General features: G+C 41.4%; 1 protein-coding gene and 1 long non-coding RNA gene across 2 annotated transcripts in view; one reads left to right on the forward strand and one right to left on the reverse strand.

Moving 5' to 3' along the window:
- The window catches only part of LOC112487331 (uncharacterized), a 34,316-nt gene extending 9,556 nt beyond the window's left edge, over nt 1-24,760 (forward strand). Inside the window, exons 3-7 of the long non-coding RNA XR_003050344.1 lie at nt 16,722-16,765; nt 16,902-17,021; nt 17,191-17,392; nt 20,121-20,233; nt 24,682-24,760. This is a non-coding gene — a long non-coding RNA (uncharacterized LOC112487331). The remainder of the gene's footprint in view (nt 1-16,721; nt 16,766-16,901; nt 17,022-17,190; nt 17,393-20,120; nt 20,234-24,681) is intronic.
- Nucleotides 1,216-27,736, reverse strand: tbkbp1 (TBK1 binding protein 1). The gene is made up of 9 exons (XM_025057693.1): nt 24,624-27,736; nt 22,175-22,300; nt 20,109-20,213; nt 19,124-19,271; nt 16,878-17,080; nt 16,198-16,259; nt 10,968-11,083; nt 6,793-7,583; nt 1,216-5,675 (listed from the first exon to the last, which is right to left on the reverse strand). The coding sequence occupies exons 1-9, from the start codon at nt 24,867-24,869 to the stop codon at nt 5,547-5,549; spliced, it is 1,926 nt and encodes a 641-aa protein (XP_024913461.1). The 5' UTR covers nt 24,870-27,736; the 3' UTR covers nt 1,216-5,546.
- Nucleotides 27,737-27,752: the final 16 nt, after the last annotated feature.

Here is a 27,752-nt window from a genome sequence, read left to right on the forward strand (position 1 = left end):
AGTTGATGCGGTGAGCTTTATTGGAAATACAGAAAGGACAAAAAACACTTTGTCTTCCTAGAAATGAGTGTGTGTTTGAATGTGAACCACCTTCATATTCATGCTCTGTATGTCTTTACAGTACATGAACTTTTTTTTTAACCTTTTTTTTTTTTTTTTTACCACTGAACAGAAAACTGTGTTTCATCACTTATTGGCTGAGTTAATGTGGTTTCTTTGTTAGCTCTCCACGCAGGCTCATGATGCATGTTGCATCTTAGGGTTTGTGGGTTTGTGGCCCGGATGGGTGGGTGCACTTTTCTCTTCCTGAGGTATAGGCTAAATAGTGAGGTTAGCGACAGCGTGCTAAAAATGTAGGGGAGAAGATACAATGTCCTTCACACTGAAATAGGTCAGGCTGTTTTCTTTTGTTTGTTGTTCTTTTTTCATAGAACTTGCATTTGCTCTGAAAGTATTTTTGTTGATGTGCCAACCACAGCTGCTCTAAATACAACAACAACAAGTTGATGATTCAAGTCCTTTGCGTCTGTATTGTTTTTCAGTATGAAATATGTGTAAAGTCTGTTTAATAACTTTTATTTATTTGTACTGTTCATACTCACTAGGATACACAGTACATCTTATTTTATTTATTATTTATTTATTATTGTGCTAGGATTACAGAGAAAATGCTCAAGGTTCGTCAGTAGAGTTAAAGATCTTAAAAAATAAAAGCTAAATCTCAGCCAGATGATCAATGATGTGGCCTGAAAATGTCTCACAATTGGCAAAATAAGAAAAAAGAAAATATATTGGTGGTGCTCTGGTTCAGAGGCAACGTCTCTGTCATTGGTGTGGAACCCCAGGGTTCACCTCCTGGTTAGGGCAGTTGGTACCTTCCAGTGGACTGACCACCCACAGGAAGGTTCAGGGGGGTTGGTACGGTGCAGTGTGATTTGAGTGGCAGTCATGGAGACTGCTGCCCCCGCGACCCGGTAACAGATAAGCGGATGAAAATGGATGGATGGAAAATATATTGAAGACTAAAAATATGATGTACGCCCAGAATACCTGAAATCAGACAAATAAATATACAGACAGCTACATGTTAGCATGTAGCTGTTTTAGGTCATTGAATGAGTAATGAAGTTGTTACAGCAGCAATAGGAAGGTGAACTGGTCAGTTTGGAGTGAGATGTTGCAGAGGACGAATGGAAGAAGTCAGATGGAGTCAAATATCAGCACAATTTTTATTCTTTGTTATTGGGGTTATTTACAGACAGAGAAAGAGAGAAACCAAAGTGACAAAGTGTTGATACTTGTGTCTGTGTTAAATCACACTGGTCGAGTGGTTAAACACCACCACAGTTGAGGAACAAACGATGCCTTTTGGAGAATTAATTACTGCAGTGTGTAACTCTTCGTGTCACAGCACTGCCTCATTTATTATTCACTCAGGGAAAGTCAATCCTAGTCATGTGACTCCTGAGTAAATCCTTAAGGAATTCAGAGTGAAATGACAACATAGTACTGGATAAATTTTATGTAAAACTCCAAAATGGTCGTCCAAATAAAATGTCGACTTGCAAGCGCACAACCAGGACATGTTGCAGATGCAAACTTACAGGTGCATGATTCAGTGACTTCACATGTGAGATAGATACAAGGTTCTGTGTTGAAGAGGCCAACCAGTATGTTGTGGTTGTTAACACCCTGTCACACACTGACAAAAAAAAGAAACTCACTGAGCAGAAATAAGAACCTGATGAAACACAAATGGCAGCAACTCAGGTGTTGGTAAAGTGTAGAAGTTTCCAAATCCAAAGAAGTAACCAAAATTAATAAATAAAAACTTGGTTGTGCTAAGTTTTGGAGAGATGGAGAATTAAAACCGAAAATCATAAAATACAATTAACAGAATTAAGTTGTATATTAATAAAAATAAAGTTGTAACGTTACTGAAAAAGTCAGAAATGTAATGAAAACAGTATTTTTTCCCCCTAATATTCCGTACAACGTTATTCTCATAATGTAATATTTTAAATGATCTTAATTGTGACCCTAATACTCTACTAGTAGTTTGGGAATTGACCAAGATTGGCTAAAATCAAAATGTAATGATTCATGACATATGAATGTGTTATCTACATTTGGTTGAATGTTTCTTTTCTTCACTCAATTTTTGTTTTCTGCATCGTGGATGTAAAAAAGGAGGTGTGATTATTATTTTTTTACTTGTGGATGTCCTTTGGATTCACCGATTGAAAACTAATTACAGCTGAACTCACTGACACATCACTTCATCATGTTGAGACGGTGTTGTGGTGGTACAGACAAGACACTGACGTTTCATACATACATACATACATACATACATACAGAATGGTGGTATTCTCTTAGGCTCATGATGAACTATCTCACTGATTTCTATATTACACACCTCGCCTTGTCTTTATTTAAAGGACAATTAGTGTTTTAATTTGGATCTGGTTTGAAATTGTTGTTATTATAAAGAGACGGCAGAAGAAAAATCAACAGTATTTCATGTTGTACTTCATTTTTATCTTACAAGTCTTGTAAAATCAAGTGTCAGGATTTCCCCCAGGAAACTGGTTAGCACAGGTTGTAGCTGCTGCCTCCAGTGTTTCTCTGTCATAATAACAACAAAACAAATCAACCTTGAATCCTGCTGTTGATGGATGGTTAGAGGAAGAACCCATTACAGCCATATCAGTGAAACATTTTCCATTACAGCATCCAGAAGTGCTTTGAATGCACAACAGTTACACATAGGGATTTCTAGTAACTAACTGTACTTCACTGGAAAAAAAGTGGTGGTGTGAATTTGATTTTGTATACCACAAATTCAAAAAACACCCGACTGTGGCTTATAGTCTGCTGTTGTTGCACAGATGGGTGCATGTGTTTATGGATGATGCAGGATGAATTTGCATACATATATCTATCTATGTATGTGCATGTGTCTATATATTTGTGTGTATTAATATATTATACTTTTGAGGAATCCTTTAGTTTCCGTATGTAACGTAAAATAACGCCGACACCAGCCGTGTATTAAAGCACTTGGAAAATGATAGATGGAATATTTGAAAGTTTCCTGCAGGAACAAAACTTTTTGTATTTATCCTTTGGTTTTTGAAATTGGAAAACCTTATTATAACATAACCTTATTATTATATTAGAATCCAATACTAACCTGTGGCCACACTCACTGTGTGCTTCTCTAAACCCTCTCCTCTGACTGGTTTGAAATACACCAGTGGGAACATCTCCCTTCTCTAGGAGCTGCATGGAAGTGAAAGCTTCAGATAAGCTGACATCAGTGTAACGTTGTGTTGTTTTTTTCTTTCAATTTTAGTCAAAAAAAGAAGTTCAGTGAGAAGATCTCGTATCAAGATTCTAAGATAAAAATCAAAACCAACACTTATCAAAAAAAGTATTGTTTTTGCTGTAAACCCTGCAGAGAAGCTGCTGCCTGTTGGAGGAGGTGTGTTTGGCCTCAGTTCCTAGGAGATAAAAACTTATCGCACTCACAAAGCCGGACCACTTCACACAGCAGTACACAGAGCTGGGTGTCATGCAGGGACATGTATGTGTTACTGTGTTGTTACTAACAGGGCAGTGTTGATCTTTAGGAAGACCGAGGAGAATCCCAAAATGTCTTTGTACACAGAGCTGGGGAATGTTGGTCTTAAAACTAAAAAGTCACTCTGCAAGCGTGTGGGAGAAACTTCACCAAAGTAGGTGCATCAAGATCTGCAAAAATATATCTTTTTTTTTCTTGTTGCAAAGAGAAAATTATCAAATTATACACTGAGTATACACATATACATATATATATATATTAAACCAGATACATGATATAGGCATTGCTAACTTAAAGTGCTAATATACATAGATTTTTTTTTTTTGACCAGGCTGCAAGCACAATAATAGATTCTGACAAAAATGTTCTCCCTTCCTAGAGAAGGAGCATCTGAGTTTATGCCCCGCCCTGCAGGGCAGCATTAGAGACAGTTAGAGTAAAACCACCTAAGTGATTCAACTCTACCTTCACATTCAGTGTTTCCATTTAAACAAGTGTGAAACTGGAATGTTTTACGTTGTTAAAGAAGAAATCAGGCAGATTTACACACCCAGGAATATTGTTTGTAGTCACTGAGTACAAACATTTAGTAAAAAAACAAACAAACTCCGACTCAGTAGTCCTACTGTCCTAGGTGTTTGTAACGGTGACAATGGAGTGGCAAACTGTTCGTCTTTATCTTAGAGAATTCCCAAAATTCTATTACAAATGCTATGTAACCAGGTTTTAACAACACAACGTGTGTGGTTTTGAAACAAGCACCCACCACGAGTACATGTTTCAGAAGAAGTTATTTATTAGCTGCAATATGTAAACCACAGAATGTTCATATTTATTCAACCACCAGCTGCTAAAAACTAAAGTAGGAAGTAACACGCAGCTGGGGCAGAGGGAGACTACGAACTGAGAACTGCCTTGTTATTGAACATATTATTGACTAGTTGTCCTATTTGTCCTCCTACGTCTCGGGGCTGGGAAGCAGCCCAGAATGTGGACGAGAATCAACTTTACCGATTGGGCTGAACAAAACAGTCTAATTTATTCTGTCTGGTAACAAACCAATTCATGTTATGTAGCATTTGTAGTGATTTTTGAGGATGTTAACAAATTTCATCCTTGTCTTCACCCTGGCTTTATAACAGCTAAGTTTGCCACAAATGAATTAACTCAATCTATTTGAGACCAAAGGTTTTTACTGGTGACTGCATAAAACAAAACAAAAAAACACTGCTGTGTTGGAAAAAAAAAAGCCTGATTACCCTTTTAGTTGTAATAGAAAAGTATACATTTCCACAGGTTTTGGAAACGTGAACTGTAGTCAGAATATGAAGTTCTTTGCAGCAACATCCTCTCAAGACTTCTGTATTAAAACCTAAAACTTTGTTAGTATGACTCATCCCTGCCTCTTACTGTACTGTACTGTACTGTACTGCATACTAATCAAAGAGTAACAAACCACCGTGAACCCAGCCATGGTCCCTGGCACTCATCACACTGAAGTATACTATAACAGAGTACAGACGTTAAAGCTCAGAGTGAGAAATGAAGTGTGTCTGATGCTGAGGTCTCCCTGATCGTTTCCTCTTCAACACTGACAACAACTCTTTGACATGCAGAGCTCCTGAACTGTGATGCGCAAAACGACACGATACCTGAAACTGTGCACGACAAGAGTCAAAAGATCTGCAACCAGACCTGGTGATCAAACAGGCAGGAATATCCTAGGGGCCATTATGACATTAGTTCATGTAGACTCACAACTCCAAGATGGACCTCTGTGTAAAACAACCCATAAAAAAAAAAAAAAAAAAAAAAAGAGTTCCTGTGCCGTTTGACATCCCCACCATAGGGTAAAGTATAATTCTGAGGTGGACTTTGCACATCACCAGGCCTGTTGATCCCCTTATATTATACATAAGAGGAGAGTGCAGATGTGGATGTGGACTTGTTGCCATGGTGATCAGATCTTGCTGTTCTCCAGGTGGGAGTCGATGTGCTTGATGAGAGCATCGTCGGGGTAACCAACAGGGAATATCAGCTGGCAGAGAGGGCAGCTGCGCAAGTCGCTCTCCTCAGTCTCCATCCAGAGCTGTACACACACACACACACACACACACACAGATACTTTGCTGGTTATAAAAACAATACTGTATAAATTATTAGATGAGTCATAACATGAGTAAGAGCAGAAGAGAGTTCCAGAAAACTTTAGACTCTCAGTCAGTCAGTCAGTCAGTTTCACTGAACACTGAATAGAAAATCCTGTTTTATTAAGTTAGTTTCTATTGAGTGGAAACAGTATTTATCACTGGACACTGTTTTGACTAAACCTCGTCTACACCCATCACATCTACCTGTGACCAGAGGTTTATTAGGACTTCATTAGGGACAATTATGCAATTGTCTTTTGCATGTATATATGTTTCATATACAGTACTGCATCTAAACATGTGAAGTACACACAAATCTGCTTCAGTTGAGTTGAAGTTTGGCTTAAACCAGTTAAAATCCTGGATCTATCCAGTCGTCAGAAGTGAAGGTGTTCTTTATTATGATGTGGAAATGTTCTTGGCTCAGTTTGGGTCTTTCAGTCATACTTAAGAACATATGTATCTTGTTAGCCGACCAAGTCTTTACTGTATGTTGTACTCTTCACATTGATGGTTAAGGTCTTGCTGTGGTTTTTTTGCACTGCATCCGTTTACATTGTACATTTCTGACAGACAACAGTCTCCCTATTGCTGACTTGTTACTTCGCCCACATTTGTGATGCTAGCTTGTCGAGAAGGTTTCGTAACACTTCTTCAATAATTAACGTTTTTTCCCCGCTAATGTAGAGGCAAAAAAAAGGGTGATAAATGTACAGGCAGGAACCAAATTAACTGCTTCCCTTTTTACACTGAGTCGTTCTAAGCCGGGTATAGAATGCTCTGTCACTGGATCCATATCAAACTTCTCATCTCACCCTCAAAAGTATTAGCCAATAAAAAGAGGTAGGTAGAGTCACTGTGAAGACAGATGTCCTGAGATGATTGTGACATGCAGTTTAAAAAAGGGTCTTAAGCTTAAGTGAAGGAAAACCTTTTTTTTCTGTAAAATTAAAAAAAATCCCTCTGTGGTTTAGCACACCTGAGGCAGAGTTCCCCTGGCCTTGTGTCAAATAAATGGAATTGAAATGACTGAATGTAATGATAGACTGAACTCACGTTGATGGAAGGCCAGGACTGAGCGTGCTCAGCTGACATGTATCCCAGCTGTGGGTGGCAGCTGAGGGTGTTGGACCTCTGAGGGATGGGAAAAGCCGAGCAGGACGCCGGGCCTCTCATGACACTGTTGGGCACCGCTGTAGGAAGCACTCCCAGGGTCCTGGGGGGGCTGATGGGATGCGGGCAGGTCCACTCCTCCTCATCCTCAGAGGATTGCGGAGGCTGAGGGGCGGGTGAAGAAGGTGGAGGGGGCTCAAAATGAAGGTGGGCCACTTCAGAAAGTGGGAATGGCATTTCTCTAGAGTGGCGCATGGGGCTCTCCAAGAGACCACCGTCTCCACCTGCACCACCTTGATGAGGTGAGGGGGAACCCCTGTGCTGAAGTCCGCCTCGGGGAGAGCCCACAAGTTGAGCTTGTTTTTGTTTTTGGTAGCTCTCAACATAGGGCCGAGGTTTTGGCAGCGTGGAGATGGGGTCCAGAGAGAAGCGAGGCGGGCACTGGTAAGCTGAGGGGTCGGCGACCTCTGAGTAACTGCGGCGGCCCTGGAAGCTGGCGCGTAGGTGCTGGCTGGGTGGCCGGCAGGAGTAAGAGGCAGGTCCGTCGTTGACGTCCAGTAGAGGGGAGCGACGATGCATGTCAGGTGAGAGACGCTGCAGCACTGGGGAGCGTCTCTGTTGGATTGGAGAGTGGTGCGGTTGAGGAGGAACTGGGGAGTGGCGCTGTGAAATGGGAGAGTGGCGCTGAGAGACCGGAGAGTGGCGCTGGTGTTGGATAGGAGAGTGACGCTGAACTGAGGAAACACAGAGTAGGAACATACGTGTCAGACCAGTCGTCATTCACGGAACGTTTTTAAGAATATAATAATACCTTTTTTACCATTACTAATACCATTTTTTAACTCTTCAGAGACTAAAGGACGAACAAAAAACATCAACTTTTGTGAGTTGGTTTACAAAAATCTGTAAAACAGTGCAAACTGTTCAAAATATTAACAAAATACAATAAAATATAACAATTTAGTAACAATTAGTTATTAACCAGAGGATAACTAAAGGTTAGCCAAGAAGTTACCGGTCAGTCAGGAAATGGTTACATTTAATGCTACTGTTAAATTAGTTTCAATTAGGCTAAAGGTTTGAAAAAAGTTAACAGTTAAACTTTAAATAAAATCCTCCAGGGTAGCTGAGGCATAGTTGGCTGGGGCGTTACTGAAGGATGTGTTTGAGTTTGAAAATACGATTAAATGACGACAATTGAAGCTTCACCAAAAATTGGCTGCTGACAGGTGGGGGTGGGTGGGATGGGATGCGGGCGGGTCCTCTCCTCCTCATCCTCAGAGGATTGCGGAGGCTGAGGGGCGGGTGAAGAAGGTGGAGGGGGCTCAAAATGAAGGTGGGCCACTTCAGAAAGTGGGAATGGCATTTCTCTAGAGTGGCGCATGGGGCTCTCCAAGAGACCACCGTCTCCACCTGCACCACCTTGATGAGGTGAGGGGGAACCCCTGTGCTGAAGTCCGCCTCGGGGAGAGCCCACAAGTTGAGCTTGTTTTTGTTTTTGGTAGCTCTCAACATAGGGCCGAGGTTTTGGCAGCGTGGAGATGGGGTCCAGAGAGAAGCGAGGCGGGCACTGGTAAGCTGAGGGGTCGGCGACCTCTGAGTAACTGCGGCGGCCCTGGAAGCTGGCGCGTAGGTGCTGGCTGGGTGGCCGGCAGGAGTAAGAGGCAGGTCCGTCGTTGACGTCCAGTAGAGGGGAGCGACGATGCATGTCAGGTGAGAGACGCTGCAGCACTGGGGAGCGTCTCTGTTGGATTGGAGAGTGGTGCGGTTGAGGAGGAACTGGGGAGTGGCGCTGTGAAATGGGAGAGTGGCGCTGAGAGACCGGAGAGTGGCGCTGGTGTTGGATAGGAGAGTGACGCTGAACTGAGGAAACACAGAGTAGGAACATACGTGTCAGACCAGTCGTCATTCACGGAACGTTTTTAAGAATATAATAATACCTTTTTTACCATTACTAATACCATTTTTTAACTCTTCAGAGACTAAAGGACGAACAAAAAACATCAACTTTTGTGAGTTGGTTTACAAAAATCTGTAAAACAGTGCAAACTGTTCAAAATATTAACAAAATACAATAAAATATAACAATTTAGTAACAATTAGTTATTAACCAGAGGATAACTAAAGGTTAGCCAAGAAGTTACCGGTCAGTCAGGAAATGGTTACATTTAATGCTACTGTTAAATTAGTTTCAATTAGGCTAAAGGTTTGAAAAAAGTTAACAGTTAAACTTTAAATAAAATCCTCCAGGGTAGCTGAGGCATAGTTGGCTGGGGCGTTACTGAAGGATGTGTTTGAGTTTGAAAATACGATTAAATGACGACAATTGAAGCTTCACCAAAAATTGGCTGCTGACATTCAAAGGAAAAATGTCACAATTCTGTGCCAACATAGGCCGAGCTGCTCCATCTGTTGTAGCAACTTGTCTAATGTGAAGCTAAAAGAGTAAACCAAAAAACTTAGGTGCTCTTTAATATATATATATATATATATATATATATATATGAAAAAGTAAAGTTAAAGCTCAAAGAGCTCTCTCCGCAGAAGTTCATTTGTTACATTTCCTGTAATTACAAGATGCGTTGATGAGTCAATCGCCTTTGCCACTTCAGCTCCACTTCCCATATTGAAGAGGAAACATCATGGCCGGCCGGTGAAGGTGTTAAAGAGGAGGGGCTGTTTGTTACTCAGAAACTGCTGCTCAGCCTCTATATGAGCAGGAAATACTGAAATAAAACCATCCACTGCATGTTTACTCTTATAGTGCAGGAGTCAGCACTTCCCTTATCTTTTCCTTAAATCATATTGAAATGAATGTTGTGGTTGTACATGCAGTCCAACCCCAGGCCTATTCTTGTATGGTGCATAAGTGATGCAAAGAAAGTGGAAAGCTGTGTGTCCGTATTTCAATCATATATGTGTAAATATATATAACTATATATAATATATATATGTATATATATATATATATATATATCATAAGTGTTTGTGAGTTGTTGTTGTTGACTGTAGTGGCACGAGGTGTACAGTTGTGAGACCTTAAACACAGGGCAGGAAGACGAAGGTGTTGCTGCAACAGTTTGGTGCTTTGTACTGTACATTCTTTTCTACAGTTTCTACAGGCGAACACGAGAAAACGATAACAGATCACAATGTGGAGTTTTGAAACATTATGTTTGTTTTTAAAGACAAACGTGTAGGAAACAATACTTTGGGTATAATTACTGTGCTGACATATGTATGTATATTTATGTATATATATATTTGTATATATACATATATATATATATACACACACACACAGTACAAGCTTATGAATACATATACACACACACTTCCAAAAGCAAGTTTTCACCCGATGGTAAATGGCATGACACATAGAGAAAAGGAGTTGTCATTTCACTAAATACATGTGAATTCCTTTTCTCCTTGTACTTTTTGACTTTCTCAGAAGTTTTGTCTAAACACTAATAAATTCACTTTCTGGGTTTTACTTGGTATTTCTGTACAAAATCACATTAAAGTAGCCCTGTGTAGGGTCTTGATAAAACACGAACATTTCTGATTTATATCAGATGATTATTTCTTTTATTCTTGAAGAAATGCTCAATGATTTATTCAACCCACAAAACATCTCCTCTGTGCATGTACAAACTGTCACACACACTTTTTCCTTCCTTCTCAAAAAATACATAAAAAAGTATTTTCCATGTAAAGATTCGGTGGAAACAGAAAGTAGTCAATATAGCAGTTCACTTCTATGCTGATGACAGCTTAAAAAAAGTCATAATTTCACAGTATGTGGTAAAACAAACCAAAACCAAAACTAGGCCACGGCACTAACATTGGTTCAAACCTCAGATACAGAAACTCTTATGTGTTCTTGTTTCTGTTTGTATGGAAAAAGGGAAAAATGTGAATATATTATTATTCCGCTTCACGCCAGTCACCTCACTGCCTGTGTGGCTCAACTAGTGGACTTCAGGCTGTAAGACACCACGATATAATGGGCCCGTGGGCCATTGAGCCTGTTGTAAAGTGAATACTGCACTTATTTTTTTAAGGACATTTTTGTTATGTATTTTCCCCTAAATTGATCAGAGCATGTAGATGTTCACCTGGACTGGCCTGCTCCTGTGAGGCCTTCCTCAGGATCTCCGTCTGCTTGGAGCTCAGTGCTTGGAGGCGCCCCAGCTCCTCTGTCAGCTCTGTGTAGGCCAGAGCCAGGTTCACCCTGGAGGAGAGGGAGGAAGGATGTCATTAGTATAAAAACTGCAGTACAGCATTATAATGTATTTTAATAGAGCTCTATTGTTTGAAACTACCGTGATCATTATCTCCAAAATTAAAAAAGATTGTTTGGGTTTTTTTCCCCCAGTGCTAACAAGGCCTCTCGCAATCCAGCCGACTAATTGAGAGGAATGAAGGATTATATTTATGGAGGCGCGTATCACGGCACATAAATGAAGTGCTCAAAAATCACACCACTTTGTGCAAGATGTGTCATGACTCTCTCTCAGGAGCCGCTCTGACGGAGCAACTCTATTTCCAGAAGCGTAAACACCAATGGGCTGCTGCTGCTGCTGCCTGATTTAACCATGGCAACGGCTCTTTTGGTTTTAGCCCCTGTATCTGGCTGCTGATCTGAATCCAGCAGTTTAAATTAATGTGAAAAGACGAGATGCGGGGAGCATTCTGTACTGATAGATGTTCACTGTGTGTGTGTGTGTGTGTGTGTGTGTGTGTGTGTGTGTGAGAGAGAGAGAGAAAACAGCAGCTACTGTACACTAATGAGTCACTGTGTCTGGCAGTGACCTCTAAAATCTGATAAGAGACCAGTTATCTGAAATGTGTAACCAGTTTTTTATAAACTCTAAAACATTTCCTCTAGAACGGTGGAGTATTTATTTGCATCAGGAGGAGTTTTTGTTAAAACGGCAGCTGCTCTAGTTTTGCCGATGCACATGCACAGTTTCCAAAGACGTGTTCGAACATCTTGCACATGAACAGTACAGACATCGATGAGATCAGTGATTCCCAACCATTGTGCCGTGAGAGATTATTAGGTGTGCCGTGGAAAATTCTCCAATTTCACTTAATCTCTTTGTGAAGACACCGTTTTGAAGATCTTTGTGAGTGTCTTTCTTGAATTCCTGCCAGTAAATTATGAGGTCATTTAAACTAGAATATTATTATATTTCCTTACACACATACATATACTTTTTGTAAGATTTGTGTTTGGTGGTGTGCCGTGTGGTTTTACCTGATGATATATATGTGCTGTGGCTCAAGAAAGAAACACTGCATGGGATGTTACTGATGGAGAAGGGACACTGTTTTTGACAAACTTTAGAAAAAACAAACAAAACAGAAGTGGGGTCTCTAACCCTCACATCCCCCCGCCTGATAACATACAACAGCCCTGTTTCTGCTGACCCCTGCAGTGATCAGTCGGAAAATAACATTAATTTCAGTTACTTACTGGCAGAACGGCTGAGTCTCCTGGGCCTGTGTATCATAAAAGTCACATTTGTCCTGTTTGACTCTGGGCCATTCATCTTCAGCTTCACAGTGTCTCACTGCACTGCACTGTGTGTTCTTCTAAACGCATGTATAACCTTTTATAGAAGCAGCTGTATTGTGAGCGTTTCAGAAATCTGTTGAATGTGGGCCACAGTGCAACACATCACACCCCTGATGCCATGCAGCAAAACTTAGGTGTGAACGACTGATGTGTGAACACCTGCCATGTCGCAGGAGCAACGCTGTTTTTTTGTTTGCTTTGTTTTTATTTTTCTAGCGTTGAAGAAAGTTGTTGAAATGCTCACTTTGTCCTCGACAATCTAAAAATACACAATGTGTCTGCTTTAAAGCATTTATCAAAATAGTTTCTTTTAATAATCTGCTTGTACGTGAGTACCTCTCAAACATACTTGCACTGTACAGTGATTAATGCAGCGTGTAGGAGGAGTGTGAAGATGCTGCTGCAGCACAGAAACAGATCAGGGACCCTTAATGACGGTGTGTGTGTGTGTGTGTGTGTGTGTTATATGTGGGCTGACGTCTGACCTTTGTTTTGGGGTTGCCACTGCAGCCGCCCATAAAAGCAGAGTTTTTCTGCTAAGCGTCTTTTTCTAAAAATACCTGTCCCACACACACACACACACACACACACACACAGCCTCTGAGGAGAACTAACACTGGAATAAACTCCGCTCAGCAAAGGCACCGTGTCTGTAAATATTCCTTTAACCATGCCTCAGTGTGCTGATGTTTGGTAGTTGAAAGTGAAGAGAGGTTCTTAAAATAAAATGATGTTGGGAGAGCCTGAAACACTCTGCAGTCCAATCTGTGGCACCACACACTCAGGCATTCTCAGCTGGACCCAGGAGGTGTCGCTGTGTCCCACAGCAGTGCAGCAAACATGCAGCCCCATGGGTGTTTAAGTCAGTGAAATGCTCACGTAATTGGTGTCTAGGTGGGTTGTGACCCAGGACTGGGTCGTGGTACAACTGGTGACTGTTTGAGATCCATGCCAGCTGTAAGGCAGATTTATCACACACCTCAGTGTATACAGTCAAACTGTGATCATGGTGCTGATCCTTCCTGATGGGCTGAGCTGGTGCTCACAAGCTGACGCTAACATGTAGTTAGCTCTGCAGTACTTCACTGTGATCCCAACTTGCTATTTGTTTTATACTCTGTGTAACAGTAAAGTTGACCAGGAGTGGGCGAAGAGGAAGCAAATAGTCACACAACATGTTTTAGGTTTTTTTTTTTTTTTTTGTCAAAAAAACAATAACTTTGAATTAATGTCCGGATATTCCCCTCTGCCCCTGAATATGTTGGCAGTTAACAGCATGTCCTACGATGACTCGCAGATTCAAGTGTTCCTCTTTTTTTTTAACAATCTCTCCACTGCAGGATGGATAGAGTTCAGTCGGATCTAATCGAATGACGGCAGATTTCTTTAGAAATCAAGGAAAACAGAGGTCATGCATTGTTCTTCTTTCTTGAAGTTTTCAAGAGAGAGAATTTTTATTTTTATTCAGTTCATTGAAGTCACTCAGCGTTTAATTTAGTCAGTTGTAGGACTGAAGTGAGAACCTGTGACTGTTTGTGGTAAATTACATTTCATAATTACTTTCATCATTTTGTGCTGGAGAACTCTGAACTTTATTAATAATGAATAATGAGTATTAACTTAAACTTGTGTTCATCTTAGTGAGGCTGAAGTAAAACAACTCACTGTGTGGAAAGAACAGTTAAGGGAAGTTTCAGTCTGAATGTACTTTTTTAAAAAGACATCCTAAACAAAAACTTTGGATTCCACCTCAACCCAGAAATCCTCCTGTTGTGATTTATTGTAAATGGATCAGTTCAGTGAAAGCCGAAGGAGTGTTAGTCAGCAGCTCAGGTGTGATGACAGGTGGCAGCCACGGCTGACAGTGTGGGGTTTGTGGTTGGTACCCGGAGCAGAGAGGTGATGTCTGAGTAATACTGGGCTGAAAAAAAAATCCTAAAATCGAATAAAATATATGGATATCAGTCAGATGGTGAAATAAATGTTGTCAAACTTATACAGGATAGAATTGAAGATAAAAAAACACACTGATTCTGGACTGATTCTGTCACTGTGGGTTTTTAAAAAATATTTCTACCTGCTGGAGGATAGAAATCTAGATGTATAGTGGGAGAAAGATGTTCTTTCTTTCTTATCTGTATGAATTCAGTTAGAGTGATTTTTCCCCAGGTCACCTAATGTAAAATTCAATTATCACAGCATTTTGAGTTGAAAAACTTCAAACTCCATGTTAAGGGGGAATGAGCACATTTTTTTGTAGTCAAGTTGGAATAATAATAAATTATATTAAAAAAATAAAGAATGTGAGAGTGATGTGAATTTTACGAATGTTGATCCAACTTAAAGGTAAATGAAATGATGATCTACTGCACTGTCTCCTCTTAGCCAGCCTGATTTGATGTCCACACCCTGAAAAAGCTGTGCCACAGTCAGACTCCTATTGGCTAGTCCTCCGCAACGGATCAGAATTCCTACAATTAAAATCACATATCATTTTAAATATAAACCATAAACTCCTCAGGTAAATAGGAGATTATGATGAGATCATAATACGCAAACATATATACATTAAACACACATACTGTGTATTTATGTAGGTATATATATTTGTATATATATATATATATATATATATATATATGTACATATATCTATTTTGGTGAAAAGAAACGAAAGATTAACATTTATTTGATTTACAATTTTTTCCAAAAATATTTTTTATAATATACCACAATGATTTCCATTGTATCTCCGATGCTGTATCAACAGTGTGTGCTCTCTTTGTGTGGATGTGTGTTGAAGAACATACACAAAATCAATCTGTGCAGTTTACACTAAATAGACCCAATTACAAGAAAAAGCACCAGGAAACAGAGTGTGGGCACTGTAGGTTTTTCAGTGGGCGTAAGTGATATTGTTGAGTAAAACCAAAAGGTGACCAAGGTCTGGAAAAAGCCGTGGGTTTCCACCACACACAGTCACTCAGAGCTCTACTTTTCTGCCGCACCGTACACTTTCAGTTTGCTTTTTGTAATGAAAACGTTGTGAGGTTTCATTTAGTGTGAGTCAGTTGCCCAACTTGCTGTGGTTTTTTTTCCCTTTCCTACTGTGAGCAAAGCACATACGCACTGCCTCGACCATTTAACCTGCGTATGACACATCGGCTTGCGTTGCATATGACATGTTTCTGACTTTAACTGCTAGTGACACAAGGAAGGGAAAACATATTAGGTCCAAAGTTTTTTCCCTTCATAATATTGTTTTATAGGGTGACATGAATAAGAAGTGAGTTTGACTTGAACAATAATCTGTACACAGACAAGAGGAAGTCAACAGCAAGGCGTTATTCTTTGTGTTACACTGCCGCCTACTGCTCAGATTTAGCTGCTACCAAGCCTCAGGAAGTGACTGTTTCAGGCTGTGTGGTGTTACGGTGGAATGCATTATTAGTTCATTTTGGGTTAAATAAAACCCCAGTGTTTTGTTTGGATACAGATACCAATACTGAAGAGCTCAACAAATACCTAATGAGACCCCTAGAGGTCAGCCTGAGAGTTGGATGTACAAATGAGCAGTGGCTTTGGAAACAGTATTCCTTCCTTATTTTTTTTAAATTCCTAATTACATGTCTTTGTAATAGATGATCTCACATGAATGAATCAATCTTAACCAATAACAATTCTCCTTTTCTCCTCTCCTCCACCCTCCCTCCCGCCCTTTGTCGTTGTTTCCCTCCAACTGAAAGACTTGCTGTGGTCACTTACTGCTCATCTCCCACCTTCTTTATCCACTCCACATCACACTGCTTGCATGGTGAAGTCATTTCCTGTTGAAGCAGAGCGTGAAATTAGATTAGCATGCAGGTGCAGCTGGAATATTGAACCAAAGCTGGCGGCAGGAGCCTGATGAAATTATAAGTTAAATCACGAAAAGAGAGTGTGACATCGCCAACAATGACAATTCAATAAACAGCGCTCGTATTTCAAGACAATATATGTTGAGTTTTGATATGGTTTTCACTGTAATCTTTCAAATATGACTAATAGGAGTTAGTTACAGGGCTGAGACAAACGACGAGTTGATGATGTGTACAAAAGCATTGGGGAGTTAAGATTGGACCCACAATGTGGCACTCAGCACGCCTTTTGTTTAAAGAGAGAGAATCGTGTTGATAGAAATCAACAAGCTGTGTTAACATTTGAGCCAATCCAGTTCTATATTCTGTTGTAACAAGACCTTTGTTTAGATCCAAATGTATTTTTTGTGAGTTTGTGTTTCTTGGATACAGGTGATGATGCACACACTGCTGGTTGGGAGCCACTCCACTGTCAGGTTGGGGCCATACAGCTACTAAAATGTAGACGTGTTCTGATTGGTTGCTCCCCTTCTCTCACAACAACATCACTGTTGTGGTTCACTAATATCTGTGTAAACAAACACTGACCCTCTCCCTCTGGCTGTTCTGCAGCTGCCTCATCTCCTCCTTCAGCCGCTCACACTCCACCTTCATCTCCACTTCCCTCTGACAAGCCCCCTGAGCCTCGTGCCTCGCCCCCTCCAGCTCGGCCTCCAGCCTCTGCAACTTCAGGTCTGACAGGGTGTCCAGGCTGCGGGAGCTCTGAAGGGTCAGAGCTGGACAGTCCAGCACTGGGCGAGAGAGAAAAAAAAAAAAACAAGTCAAAAAAAGGGATGAAATGTAAAAAAGACATCAGCACAATTCTTTTTAATTGCCTCCTTTTTCTCTCCTGCTCATGCAGCATCATCACCTCCTTCAGCTTGTTGGTACAATAGGTAATTGTGAAAGAGCAAAAGAACTGAGATCTTCCAAGGACGGCTTCTTTCAGCCTGCACCTGGGTGATGTGATCTGCGTGGGCAAGTGAGTGATTCAGCTTCAGTCAGTCCTTGAGCCAGAAGACAAAGAATCCATGCAGCAGCATCAGCTCCTCATCAGCACTGTGGTATGTACAGTCAGTCACACACACACGCTGCCCCACAGGGTCTGCACTAATCCTCACACTGTTTAACCATCACTACTACCTTCAGTGGTAATAAAAGGACCAAATGGTCTGACTCACCAATTATTCTAAAAGAGTGCAAATGTCTTTCTGCCTTTAACAAGACAACACAGCTTCTAACTGAGGGAACATCACAACCGTAGGCATTTGCTGACACGGCAGTGACACTCAGGTTTCATGTTTTCATCAGCCACCCACACGGCCAATGAGAATAACTTTTGATAGACTTGGACTCTCAAGGAGACTCTCCACTGTGATCAACACAGGGCTGCAGTTCGAGCCCGTGGACCAGGGATGGTCAATCTTTATTTCATGATAACCCAAAATACAACCAGGAGGCAAACAACTCCCCTGAAATTGAACAACATATATATATATATATACAGTATATTCTGCATGCAATGCATTCATTACATTGTAAATAATTGTGATAGTGGTATGCAGTATGGCTACAGCTGACTTTAGTGTCTTCAGTAACATGTCGTTGCTCATATCGTTACAGAACAAAGCTCTCAGTAAGTCATTAAATTAAATACATCGTCATTATTATCCATGTCCTTGTCAAAGGGCCAGGACTGGCCCGTGCCCCAGACTTTGGTCATTTCTGCCACAGGGTCTTGTCATCATAAATCAATCCACATTTGTTATAGAATTGTATTCACATGCCATTTTTGGGGAGACTAGAATAGCCAAGCTGGAGGGAGTAGCCTTCTACAGAGCAACTGCATCCAGTCCTGCCAGAGGAAAACATTTACACAGAAACAAATCCAATCATGTGTCAGCCTTCACAGAGTCCAGTCAGTGCAGAGGGACGAAACAGGCTGAATAATACAGAGACATTATCAACGCTCCAGAAAAAGTCCATCCACTCAACATGTTTTTGAAGCCAGGATGAGTGAATATCAAACAGCAACACCCGCACAGATCACAGGGCCTTTATTCCACGTCTGTGACTGAATGTGGAACAAACTGTTTAAGGCTGTTTTTTCTCCGACACGCTGGAAATTAACCTGACCTCAAGAGCCTCCTGGACAGATTGGTGGATTGGACACATATTTTGATGAGAGACAGGGAATTTAAAAGCTCTGGCTAAAGATAAAAACAGTCCCTGAACTTTTAAATCCATTTTACAACAGGCAAGGTTATACAATAACACCATACACTGTATAGCTCCACAGTGTATTTCTTATACCTGACACTAGTGAAGATTACAGTACGTCAGCAGCTGTTTTAAAGGTAACAAAGTCAAGAAAGCAGACTGAAGAAAATTGACTTCAAAAACGTCAATTACTGATGATGATTAAACTCGATGGTCCTGTAAAGTTGCTGGGACTGATTGACATTTTCCATCCATATAGGATGATGCATATGTGATGCATTCAGACTGATGTGATGTGGTTATTACTATAATGAGAAGGTGGATCAAATTAGTTTTTTAAATGCGATTCAGTTAAATATACTATGTATTTTTTGGATTATTTTTTTACACAAAGGGGGCTCTGCAGAATATCTGGGAACCACTGGTGTAAAAGGTTGCTGTGACAAGGTTTTTGTAGACATAAATATAATAATAAAGCTATTCATCGGCATCAGTATTGGTCTGACTTTGGCAAAACCTCAGTTATATTTGCTCCGTGCATTAGTTCCTAGCAGTTCCTGTAGGTGGTGACTTACTGTGAGCGTCTGGACCGGCGTGCAGCTGCAGGTACTGCATGTCCTTGCTGTGCAGCTGCATGTTGAGTTTCTGCAGCGAGTTGTCTCTCTGCCTCAGAGCTGACTCCAGGTTCAGGATCCGCTCCACATGCTTTTCCACCAGGCTGGTCTTCAATCACACACATTTTCAAGTACAGTTACCAAAAATGACATATACAATAATCAGTGAACTTGAAGGCGAACTTGAGTTGTGCTGTAGATGGAGTTATATTTAATGAGGCCTGCTCAGCTCTCTGGGACCTTGGCCCCGTGTCAGCTGATGACAGGTGGCTTTTCAAACACTGTTGTTTCAACCCATGACTTAATCACTGACTGCATGAAAGTGCACAGGCTGCTCAGCAGGCTCGTTTTCACACAGGGGTATGTGGCAAAGTGCAGCCAGCCAACCTGTTCAACTGGAAACAGGAACTCTGTCCCTGCTCCGGGCTCTGCCTCCCACAAAATGACTTGCAAAATGTAAAATCTTATCATTGTTTGTTAAAAATATTCAGTGGATGCAGGAGAATGCTGGACTGGAGAAATGGATTCAATTCTACGATAAATAATACTGACTTGGTTTGTGTCAGGAAGAATAATCACCTAATGACTAAAAGGACTCATTGACCACTGTTTACTCAGAGAAGTAGTGGGGAAAAAAGGATTTTTATAAGAACGGCAAAATAAACAGTACAGCCTGAAGTGTGCAATAAAAAAAAACAAAACAAAAAAACAAAAAAACAGAACTGGATTTTTAAAGCGACTGCTTCTCTTTATTTTACTACCAGGCTGGCATCACCGGAGATAAAGAGATGCAAATTAAGTTTCAAACACCATATCCTGCCAGTATGCTGGAGGAGACACTTTCTGCCACATCTGTAACTTGGTTGTCAATAAATCTAACATTTAAATGTGTGAAATTATAATTTAAGTTTCAGTTGTTTCAGTGAACTAAAATGATCTCCCTGACCATCTTGTCCAGGTCCCTCTGGAGGTTGCTTTTCTCCATGTGAATCTTCTCGTAGGCCTGGATCACGTCTTCCAGCTGCTCCTCCCTCTCCTTCCTCTTTTGGAGCTGCAGTGAAAGAGAAAGTGGTGAGAGTCAGGTCTTCCTTTGCAGTTAAAAAAAAATCCCACTGTAAAAACCTTTTTGGTCAGAAATGGTACTGTTCTCTGCTGCTTCAGCAAAATTCCTTTTTGGTTTTCCATGCTGGTCTGTTCTCCTCTCACTCTGGAGCAAACCACGGTGACCATCACAGTACAGCGCCTCACACTGTTGCCCAGGCCGTGCTGAGTTCAGTACAGGGCAGTAAATAAGATTCAGACACCAGCATAAAGACTAAATAGTCCGGGGATATTTATGTCTTCTCATTATTACTGTTTTAATGTTCACTTTACATGCTGGATGGAGCAATTAGCATTTTCTGTTTTCTTTGTATTTTTAACAGCAGTTCTAGTCTATTGTCTCCTCCACAAACAAAGCACTGGCATTAAGCTCCAAGATGTTTTTCCCCAATGGTTCCCCTGAGATGAGCTGTTAGGCTACACTAGTTTTAGTGTTGCCCAATTACCAACATGAAGGCAAAATAATATGTGAAGTCACTGTTTCTTTTTCTAGTAAATTCACTCAGAGACACAGTCTGCGCGCTTGTTGTCATATAGCAGTGATTATTAACTGGCGGCCCATGGGCCAAATCTGTCCCACCAAACTGTCCAATCTGGCCCATGACTGGATTCCAAAATCATGAAGCTTAAAGAGAAAATACTGTGGGGTTCCCATTATTAAAGCAACTGAAAAAAAGGTGAATATATTTGAAACAAAACGTTTTCTTTGAGTGCCCGGCCTTAAAAGTGTCTGTCCAGAAAACGTTTTGCTCAAGAAGTGATCTTAGAATCCTTGAATTACTCACTGCTGAGAAAAAGCTCATACTGAAAATCTCAAACCTGGTCTCATCAAATGTTTACACACAACAAAATGAATTGTTATTTTTTACAACATCTCAAACACAACAGCATTTATCAGACAGCTTTTTTTTCTTTGTGACCTTAAAAATTTTCAGTTGCAGAAATATTGCACGTCACCTTTCTCTGTGTGTGTGTGTTTGTGTGTGTGTGTGTGTCCTAGCTGAGCATGCCCAGTGAGCCGCAGCACACCGAGCCACGGCTTCATTACTCTAAATGGTCGGTGCTGGAGCCGTGCGACCTTGTTTGTCCCTGGCTAATCGTTTGTGCTTCTCCCATAAACCATCTCCTCCTTCTCCCTGACAGTCTAGCTCTCTTTACCAAGTCTGAAGCTTTCACTGGCTGCCGCTGTCTGGTGTGTTCCTGCCTATTTACACACAGAGTAGCTTGGTGTAGAAACCAGTCGTCAAAACACACGACTGAAACGGCAGTTTTCCTGCTCATGGTAATTAAGAGTCATGTTCTAATTGAACACACTTGTACATGTTATTCACAGGATGTGAACTGAGCTCCATAGGTGTTAGGAAACATCGACGGCACTCTCCTCAGGGCTTCATATAAAAGGTGTACAGAAGCAGCAGTCCTGGACAGGTTTAGTCCTATTTATATCAAGCCTCAAAAATAGAACATCGTTGAAAAAAAAATCCCATGTCACACTGCTGCTTGAACAGTTTCTCAGAAAACCACCCAATGCAGCCATTTTGCTTGAACAGCAGCTTTATAGCTTAATTAGTTCTGGGTGTTTTGTTGTTGTTGTTGGTTTTTTTTTACCATGCAGCGTTGGCCTGGTTTGACTCGTACTTCAGTTATACACATGTGAGGAGGGCTGTCTGCACATTTCATCCACGGAGACGAAGCTTTGACTTTGGCCAGGATTTATCCTTAGAACAGCAGCTGGAAGTAAGTGTATAGCAAAAATATTATTTCCTGAGTCTTGGAGAGAACATCCTCCTCTCCTTCCCTCTCTCCTCTGCCTCGTCTGTCCCTCCCTGTTGTCCTCATCTGACTTCATGTCTCCCCTCCTCTACGCTGCCTCCTCCCATCCTCCCCCGTTGTCCTCATCTCTGCTTTTACCTCATGGGTCAGGACGTTGACTCTCTGCTGCAGATTGTCATTTTCCGAGTGCAGCAGCACTGTCTCTTTGCTTTCAAAGGAGCAGTAGGAGTTGGTGTCGTCCCCAAACTCGCTGATCATAGGGAACTGCAGAGAAAACAAGACGAGAACAGAAGAATATCCTGACCAAGTTAGAAAGGACACTGGGAAGTAAACAGAGTGATGATCTCACTAAGTTCTTATGTCTCTGCCTCTGCTCGTGCTCACCACATTCTGGGTTTTGTTTGATGATAACACACTGGGATCATTAAAGATTCACTGTTCATCAAAGGCGCCGCCGCCCTGGCACAGATATCACTCAGAGATTCATTTGAAATCCACTGTCATGTTATTTTTCTTCTTGAACTAGATTTTGAATTCACGTCCCTCTACACTATTTGTAGAATCACACACACAGCATCCCACACAATCTATTTAGCTCTTTGCCAATTCACCACCTTGTCTGTCTCTGCATATTTACAGACTGGATTTATTCGACCTTATTTTAGTTTGCACCAAAGCTCAGGGATGTTTAAAATAAATTTACCCCAGACTCACGTCTGGAGAAGTGATTCCGAATAAATAACGTCACCGTACTGCTCAACCGGGTATTTGGACATTTTGTCTGAAGACTGTTCTTCAGTCACTGATGATTCTCTAAAGTTGTCAGGTCTCTGAGGACAGAAATGATTATTATCTTTGTTTACACCAAAGAACGCCTTTAAAGACGTGTTTAGACATATTCTGCTGTCAAACACTGTCAAATAGCAGAGAAAGACTTTTAGAAGATGAACTGTATCAGGACCTTTGGTTTGTTTATGTCAAATGATTATGATGATGTCCATTTTTTATGTTCCCATCTTGTTACCTTAATGCACATCGTCCTGACGGTAGAACAGGCCTAAATGTTTACCATTGTTTTATGTCGGAGTAATTTGTCTCTCTGCTGTGCTGTGCTGAAGTGTTGGTTGTTAGCAGACCGCTGTGACGGCAACATGCAAGACATGTTATGCAACGGCAAGTGGCTCGGCCTAAATGACCACATTTACATTTAGAGTGCATAACACAAGTGCGCGGGGGGAGGGGGGGGGCTTTTATTTTCGGCGTGAAACCATCGACGCTGATGTAACGTTTGTCTGGAGGGGGAGAAAAACATCCTTTTCCATTTAGCCAAAAACACTTCTCTCTGCTCACTTTAACAGTAAATGTGCACTGCATGGGCAAACTGCCTCACTCCCACTTCTGACCCCCAGGGGGTCTGGAGAATTCACTGAGTGCCAAGCATCAGGAGCCAGAGAACAGCCTCAATTCATGCTATCTGTAAAGCTCTGCCATTTACGTCACTGCAACTGCAGTCACACATCACGTGTTCAGGAAGCAGTGGAAAAACACAGGAAATAATCTATTAGCAGTGAAATGCTGTAACTTCAACGCAATCTGGACACAGTCGCCACAGCTATCATCCAAACCATCCTTCATCCAGCACTGGTCTGTCCTTTCTATGGTCCTGGCCAATCAGACGTTCACCAGTCCATTCCAGTGTCTGTGAACTTCTAGCTGTAAGGCCGGAGCACTGACCACTCTTCCATCATGTGCTCCCAAATCTTTTGGCTGATAATCAAAATCTGCTGTGCACAAATCAGACCGCTTTTCTCCTCAAACGTCTGCACCTGTTCCTGGAAAAACAACACCTGTCTCTCTGTGAACCAGCTCTGAACAAACTGCCACTTGTGAGTCCAAAGTGTGTGTGTGTGTGTGTGTATGTGTGTGTGTGTGTGTGTGTGGAGAGATGCTGCGTTTCTGCACTGATATATGTATTTAAGGGGAATCCAACAGCATTTAACAAAAAAATAAAAATAGATTCAGTGTCACAGATGTAAAAGACAGACATCAGAAAAGAATCAGAGTTTCAGCCTCTCTGTCAAAGTCATCCTTTCAAGGCCAAGATTCTGGAAACAGAACTGTGTTCCTCCAGGTTTTCAAGCGCAGCAGCCTCTTTGATAACTTTTATCATTGGCAGCATTTCCTGTTTGTGCTCCCTACTGATGCTGTGCTGAAAACACGTCCTAAAGGACATTATAGTTCCTCTGCAGAGCAGCAGTCACAAACTCCTGGCTCAGGGGCCACTTTTGGCCTTAAAAAAACTTCACATCTGACCCGTGACTAGATGTCAATAGCAATAACAATGTGTTCTGTCTCTGCTCCAGGAGCAAATCCATGTGTTTCATCCATGTGTTCAGTTACTCTGCTTTAATAAAAGTGGAAAACACTCAGGGTGAGTGCACGACTCCCTCACCCTCATCTCAAAAGCTTCAGATAAATAAGTTGGACAGAAACAACTCAGACTATTACTCCCCCCACTCCCCTCTGTTTCCCAGAATGCTGTGCCATTTGACTTTGTGTGGCCGTGCTGACGTCACAGACCTCTCACCTTGATCTCATAGATCTTGAGTTTCCTCTTGATGCTGGTGTTCTCTCGCTCCAAGCAGGCCAGCCTGGTCTTGATGTCCTGATAGGCCGTGATGAGGGGGAAGTGGTTGGGGGCGTAGACATCGTCCGGGGGCAGGGGTGGGGAGCGCCACACTACGCTGCCACAGCCGTCCTCCTTCAGGCCACCGGCGTCGCCGCCTCCTCCCAGCAGCTCCAGCTCCCCTCCACTGAACAGAGACTGCATCATTCAGAGGAGTCTCAACCTGTGGACACAAAGGTCGTTTGTAACTGTAAATACTACAAGTAACCAGAATATTTCAGGTTATTTCATATACTATGTCTTTCTGGTGGAGATTACAATTATCCATTTACTCACACAGACAGCGCATTTATTTGAAACATTATTACTCACTTGGTCATGTTTTGGAAAATGATATTTAGAATCATCACAGAGGAATCTGATGATCCGCACAGTTTGTGGTTAATGAAAAATGAAGAGAAGCACGATCAATGACTCACTGTTGTCTGTGCGGAGCAGCAGCTTCATCACTGCTGCTTGTTCTATTAGATGCACGATAACTGCCCTGCACATGCACTTGAAAAGATGGGGGGGTGGGGGGTGATGGGGGTAGATGTAATGAATTGACATACAAAATACCCTGATTCTCTTGTGTTTGTTTTAGCGCTGTCAGGTGATCACATTTTTTAATCTGATTAATCACAGTCATTAGGCCTAATTAATGGATGGTTGAACATGAATTATTAATCTGAATTATGATTAATTCCTCAATGTTTATCTTCAAATATAGTAAATTAAATCTGTACTTGTTTTATCTGTTCTATTTTCTATTCTAAGCACCAAACACTCAGTGACTGGTGGAGAGTGTGATTAAAGATGTGATTGAGGGAAACGCTGCAGCACCCCTGGTGTGACCTTCATGTACCTCTAAAGCTGTCGGACCACTGACAGCTGCCAAACACTAATGCATCAATTATGCATCATCGCTGCAGGGCTGCAATCTGCAATAAACAGATGTAGATTATGTAATGTTTAATGTGCAAAGTCCTTCGGTGTGGTTGCTCTTCGGTTTTCCGTAGCTCAGTACTTCAACAGTTGTGTTGCGTCACAGCAGATCTGAGGTCTGTTAATGCTTCTGTCTGGCATTAGCTTCTCCAGCTAGTTCTCAGTTTTGGTAACAGGAAGAAAGGCTAAATGTTTGCCCTAAAATATCTATAATAAGCATAAACTGTTTTTGTCATTTTTGGTTGCAGTTCTGACATCAAAGATGATTCCAGACCAAGTCTGTCTGTCTGTCTGTCTATCTATCTGTCTATCTGTCTGTCTGTCTGTCTGTCTGTCTGTCTGTCCGTCCGTCCGTCCGTCCATCCATCCATCCATCCCTCCATCTATCTATCTATCTATCTATCTATCTATCTATATTTATACACACTGACAATAGCAAGAACTGAAATCTCGCCCTGCGTAACCTAAGAAACACATGTAAGTACTGTGTCTTCTAGAGTACATGGTACTGTATCTGCTGGGGTTGCAAACACAGCAAACAGCAACGTGTCAGATGTATTTTTGGGCTGGTTCCGTAAAGAAAGTGTCCCCTTCAGGTGGAACTGTTTTGGGCTTAGGTCTATTTTTAAAACTGAAACTGTTTACGTCCTGCTACAGTGCATTTATAAGAGAACTTCCAGAATCTTCTGCTCTGTATGAAACCTTCATTCTCGCACCAACCTGCAGTTTTAATGATTTTCAGAAACCCATACATAGCTCACTGTCTGGTTTTGTACTAAGAACGGAGGAAAGCTCATTGGCTGTATGAATAACCAGTGTGTGTTGCTGCTGCTGCTGCTGTCACTGCTGCTGCTGCTGCTGCTGTCGCTGCTGTTACTGCTGTCACTGCTGCTGCTGCTGATATGTAAATCCGGGTCTCATTTACATATGAGCCTGCTTCACACTTATGTTCCGTTTCAGTATTGGAGGCTGAGCTTCATCAACCTACACTTCATGCCCTGCATGATGAATGAGCCGAGGTCGTACTGTAGCTGACCACTATGACTAACAGTCAACTGGCCTTGTCTACTCCAGTCCTTGGCCTCAAGGACTGGAGGCGATGCTGTCAGTGGTGATGAATGGACCATGTGATGTCCGAGCCCTCTCTTTATGCAGCTGCAGATGGGATGTTTACACAAAAGGCTGTATGTTGGACGGAGCTGTGCACATTAAGAGCCGTTTGATTTACGGGCAGTGCCAGAGTTACACAACAGCCAGTTGATGTGATGCACACAGGAATGGATGGCTTCCTGACTCCCAGCTCTGCCTTATGAGTCAGCGATTGCCTACTGAGCTATTTTCATCCGCTCCCTTCCTCCATGGTGCTATTTTTCTTGTGTTTCAGGAGAGAGCGGCCAAAGCAATGCCACAGATTTGGTGAGAACCACTTCATTAATCAAACAAAATACCACAATTAAAGCCATAATAATTCGGCTCTGAACAATACCAGCAAAACAGCAGGCTGCCTTGATTTCTGTGTGGGATGTGTAAACTTAAAGGTGTAATTATATTTGTGTCAAGTTGCTGAAAAATACACAGGATTTACATTAATGCAGCTCTAGCCTTGCATTTTTGTACATCTTGTTAAAGTAGGAACAACAATCATATGTGTGTGGTTCATTATGTTGGACACTGTGTGTGAAGTGTTGACTGAGGATGAAGTCTTTGTGTTTATTTATAAATAAACAAAACCTGCGTGTATTTGTTTGTTACAGAATTAAGGACAGACTCAGAGTGATATGTCTTTGAAATATCCTTTAGTTAAAGTTGATTCTAAGGGTATTGTAAAAGTCCACATTTAAAATTCCATATTTTCCAAATCTTCTGTTAATATATCAAAGTTTTAAGAAGCAAAAAATAAAATTTTAAAGCAATGTGGATTGCAAATAAAAAAAAATGCAAGAAATCTTAACTAATGAAGAGGATGCATGCTGTGGTGAAGAAGGTGGAGACGCTGCTGATAAATGTGTCTTCAGACAGGAACAAGGCCACACCAACATCCATTTTGTCTCTGCTCCTTGGCAGCTTCAATGGCAGCACAGAAATGAGTGCATTTATCACACACAC

The sequence above is a fragment of the Cynoglossus semilaevis genome, chromosome 8 (assembly GCF_000523025.1).
Source record: "Cynoglossus semilaevis isolate Cse_v1.0 chromosome 8, Cse_v1.0, whole genome shotgun sequence".
Taxonomy (NCBI): domain Eukaryota; kingdom Metazoa; phylum Chordata; class Actinopteri; order Pleuronectiformes; family Cynoglossidae; genus Cynoglossus; species Cynoglossus semilaevis.

Excerpts from the sequence above, each read along its gene's own strand:
- tbkbp1 (XM_025057693.1), bottom strand. The coding sequence starts at position 24,869 with ATGATGCAGTCTCTGTTCAGTGGAGGGGAGCTGGAGCTGCTGGGAGGA. Across the intron at positions 19,272-20,108 it reads AGAGGGACCTGGACAAGATG|ACCAGCCTGGTGGAAAAGCA; the intron begins GTCAGGGAGATC and ends GTGTGATTGAAG. Across the intron at positions 16,260-16,877 it reads AGAACAGCCAGAGGGAGAGG|GAAATGACTTCACCATGCAA; the intron begins GTCAGTGTTTGT and ends CTGCTTCAACAG.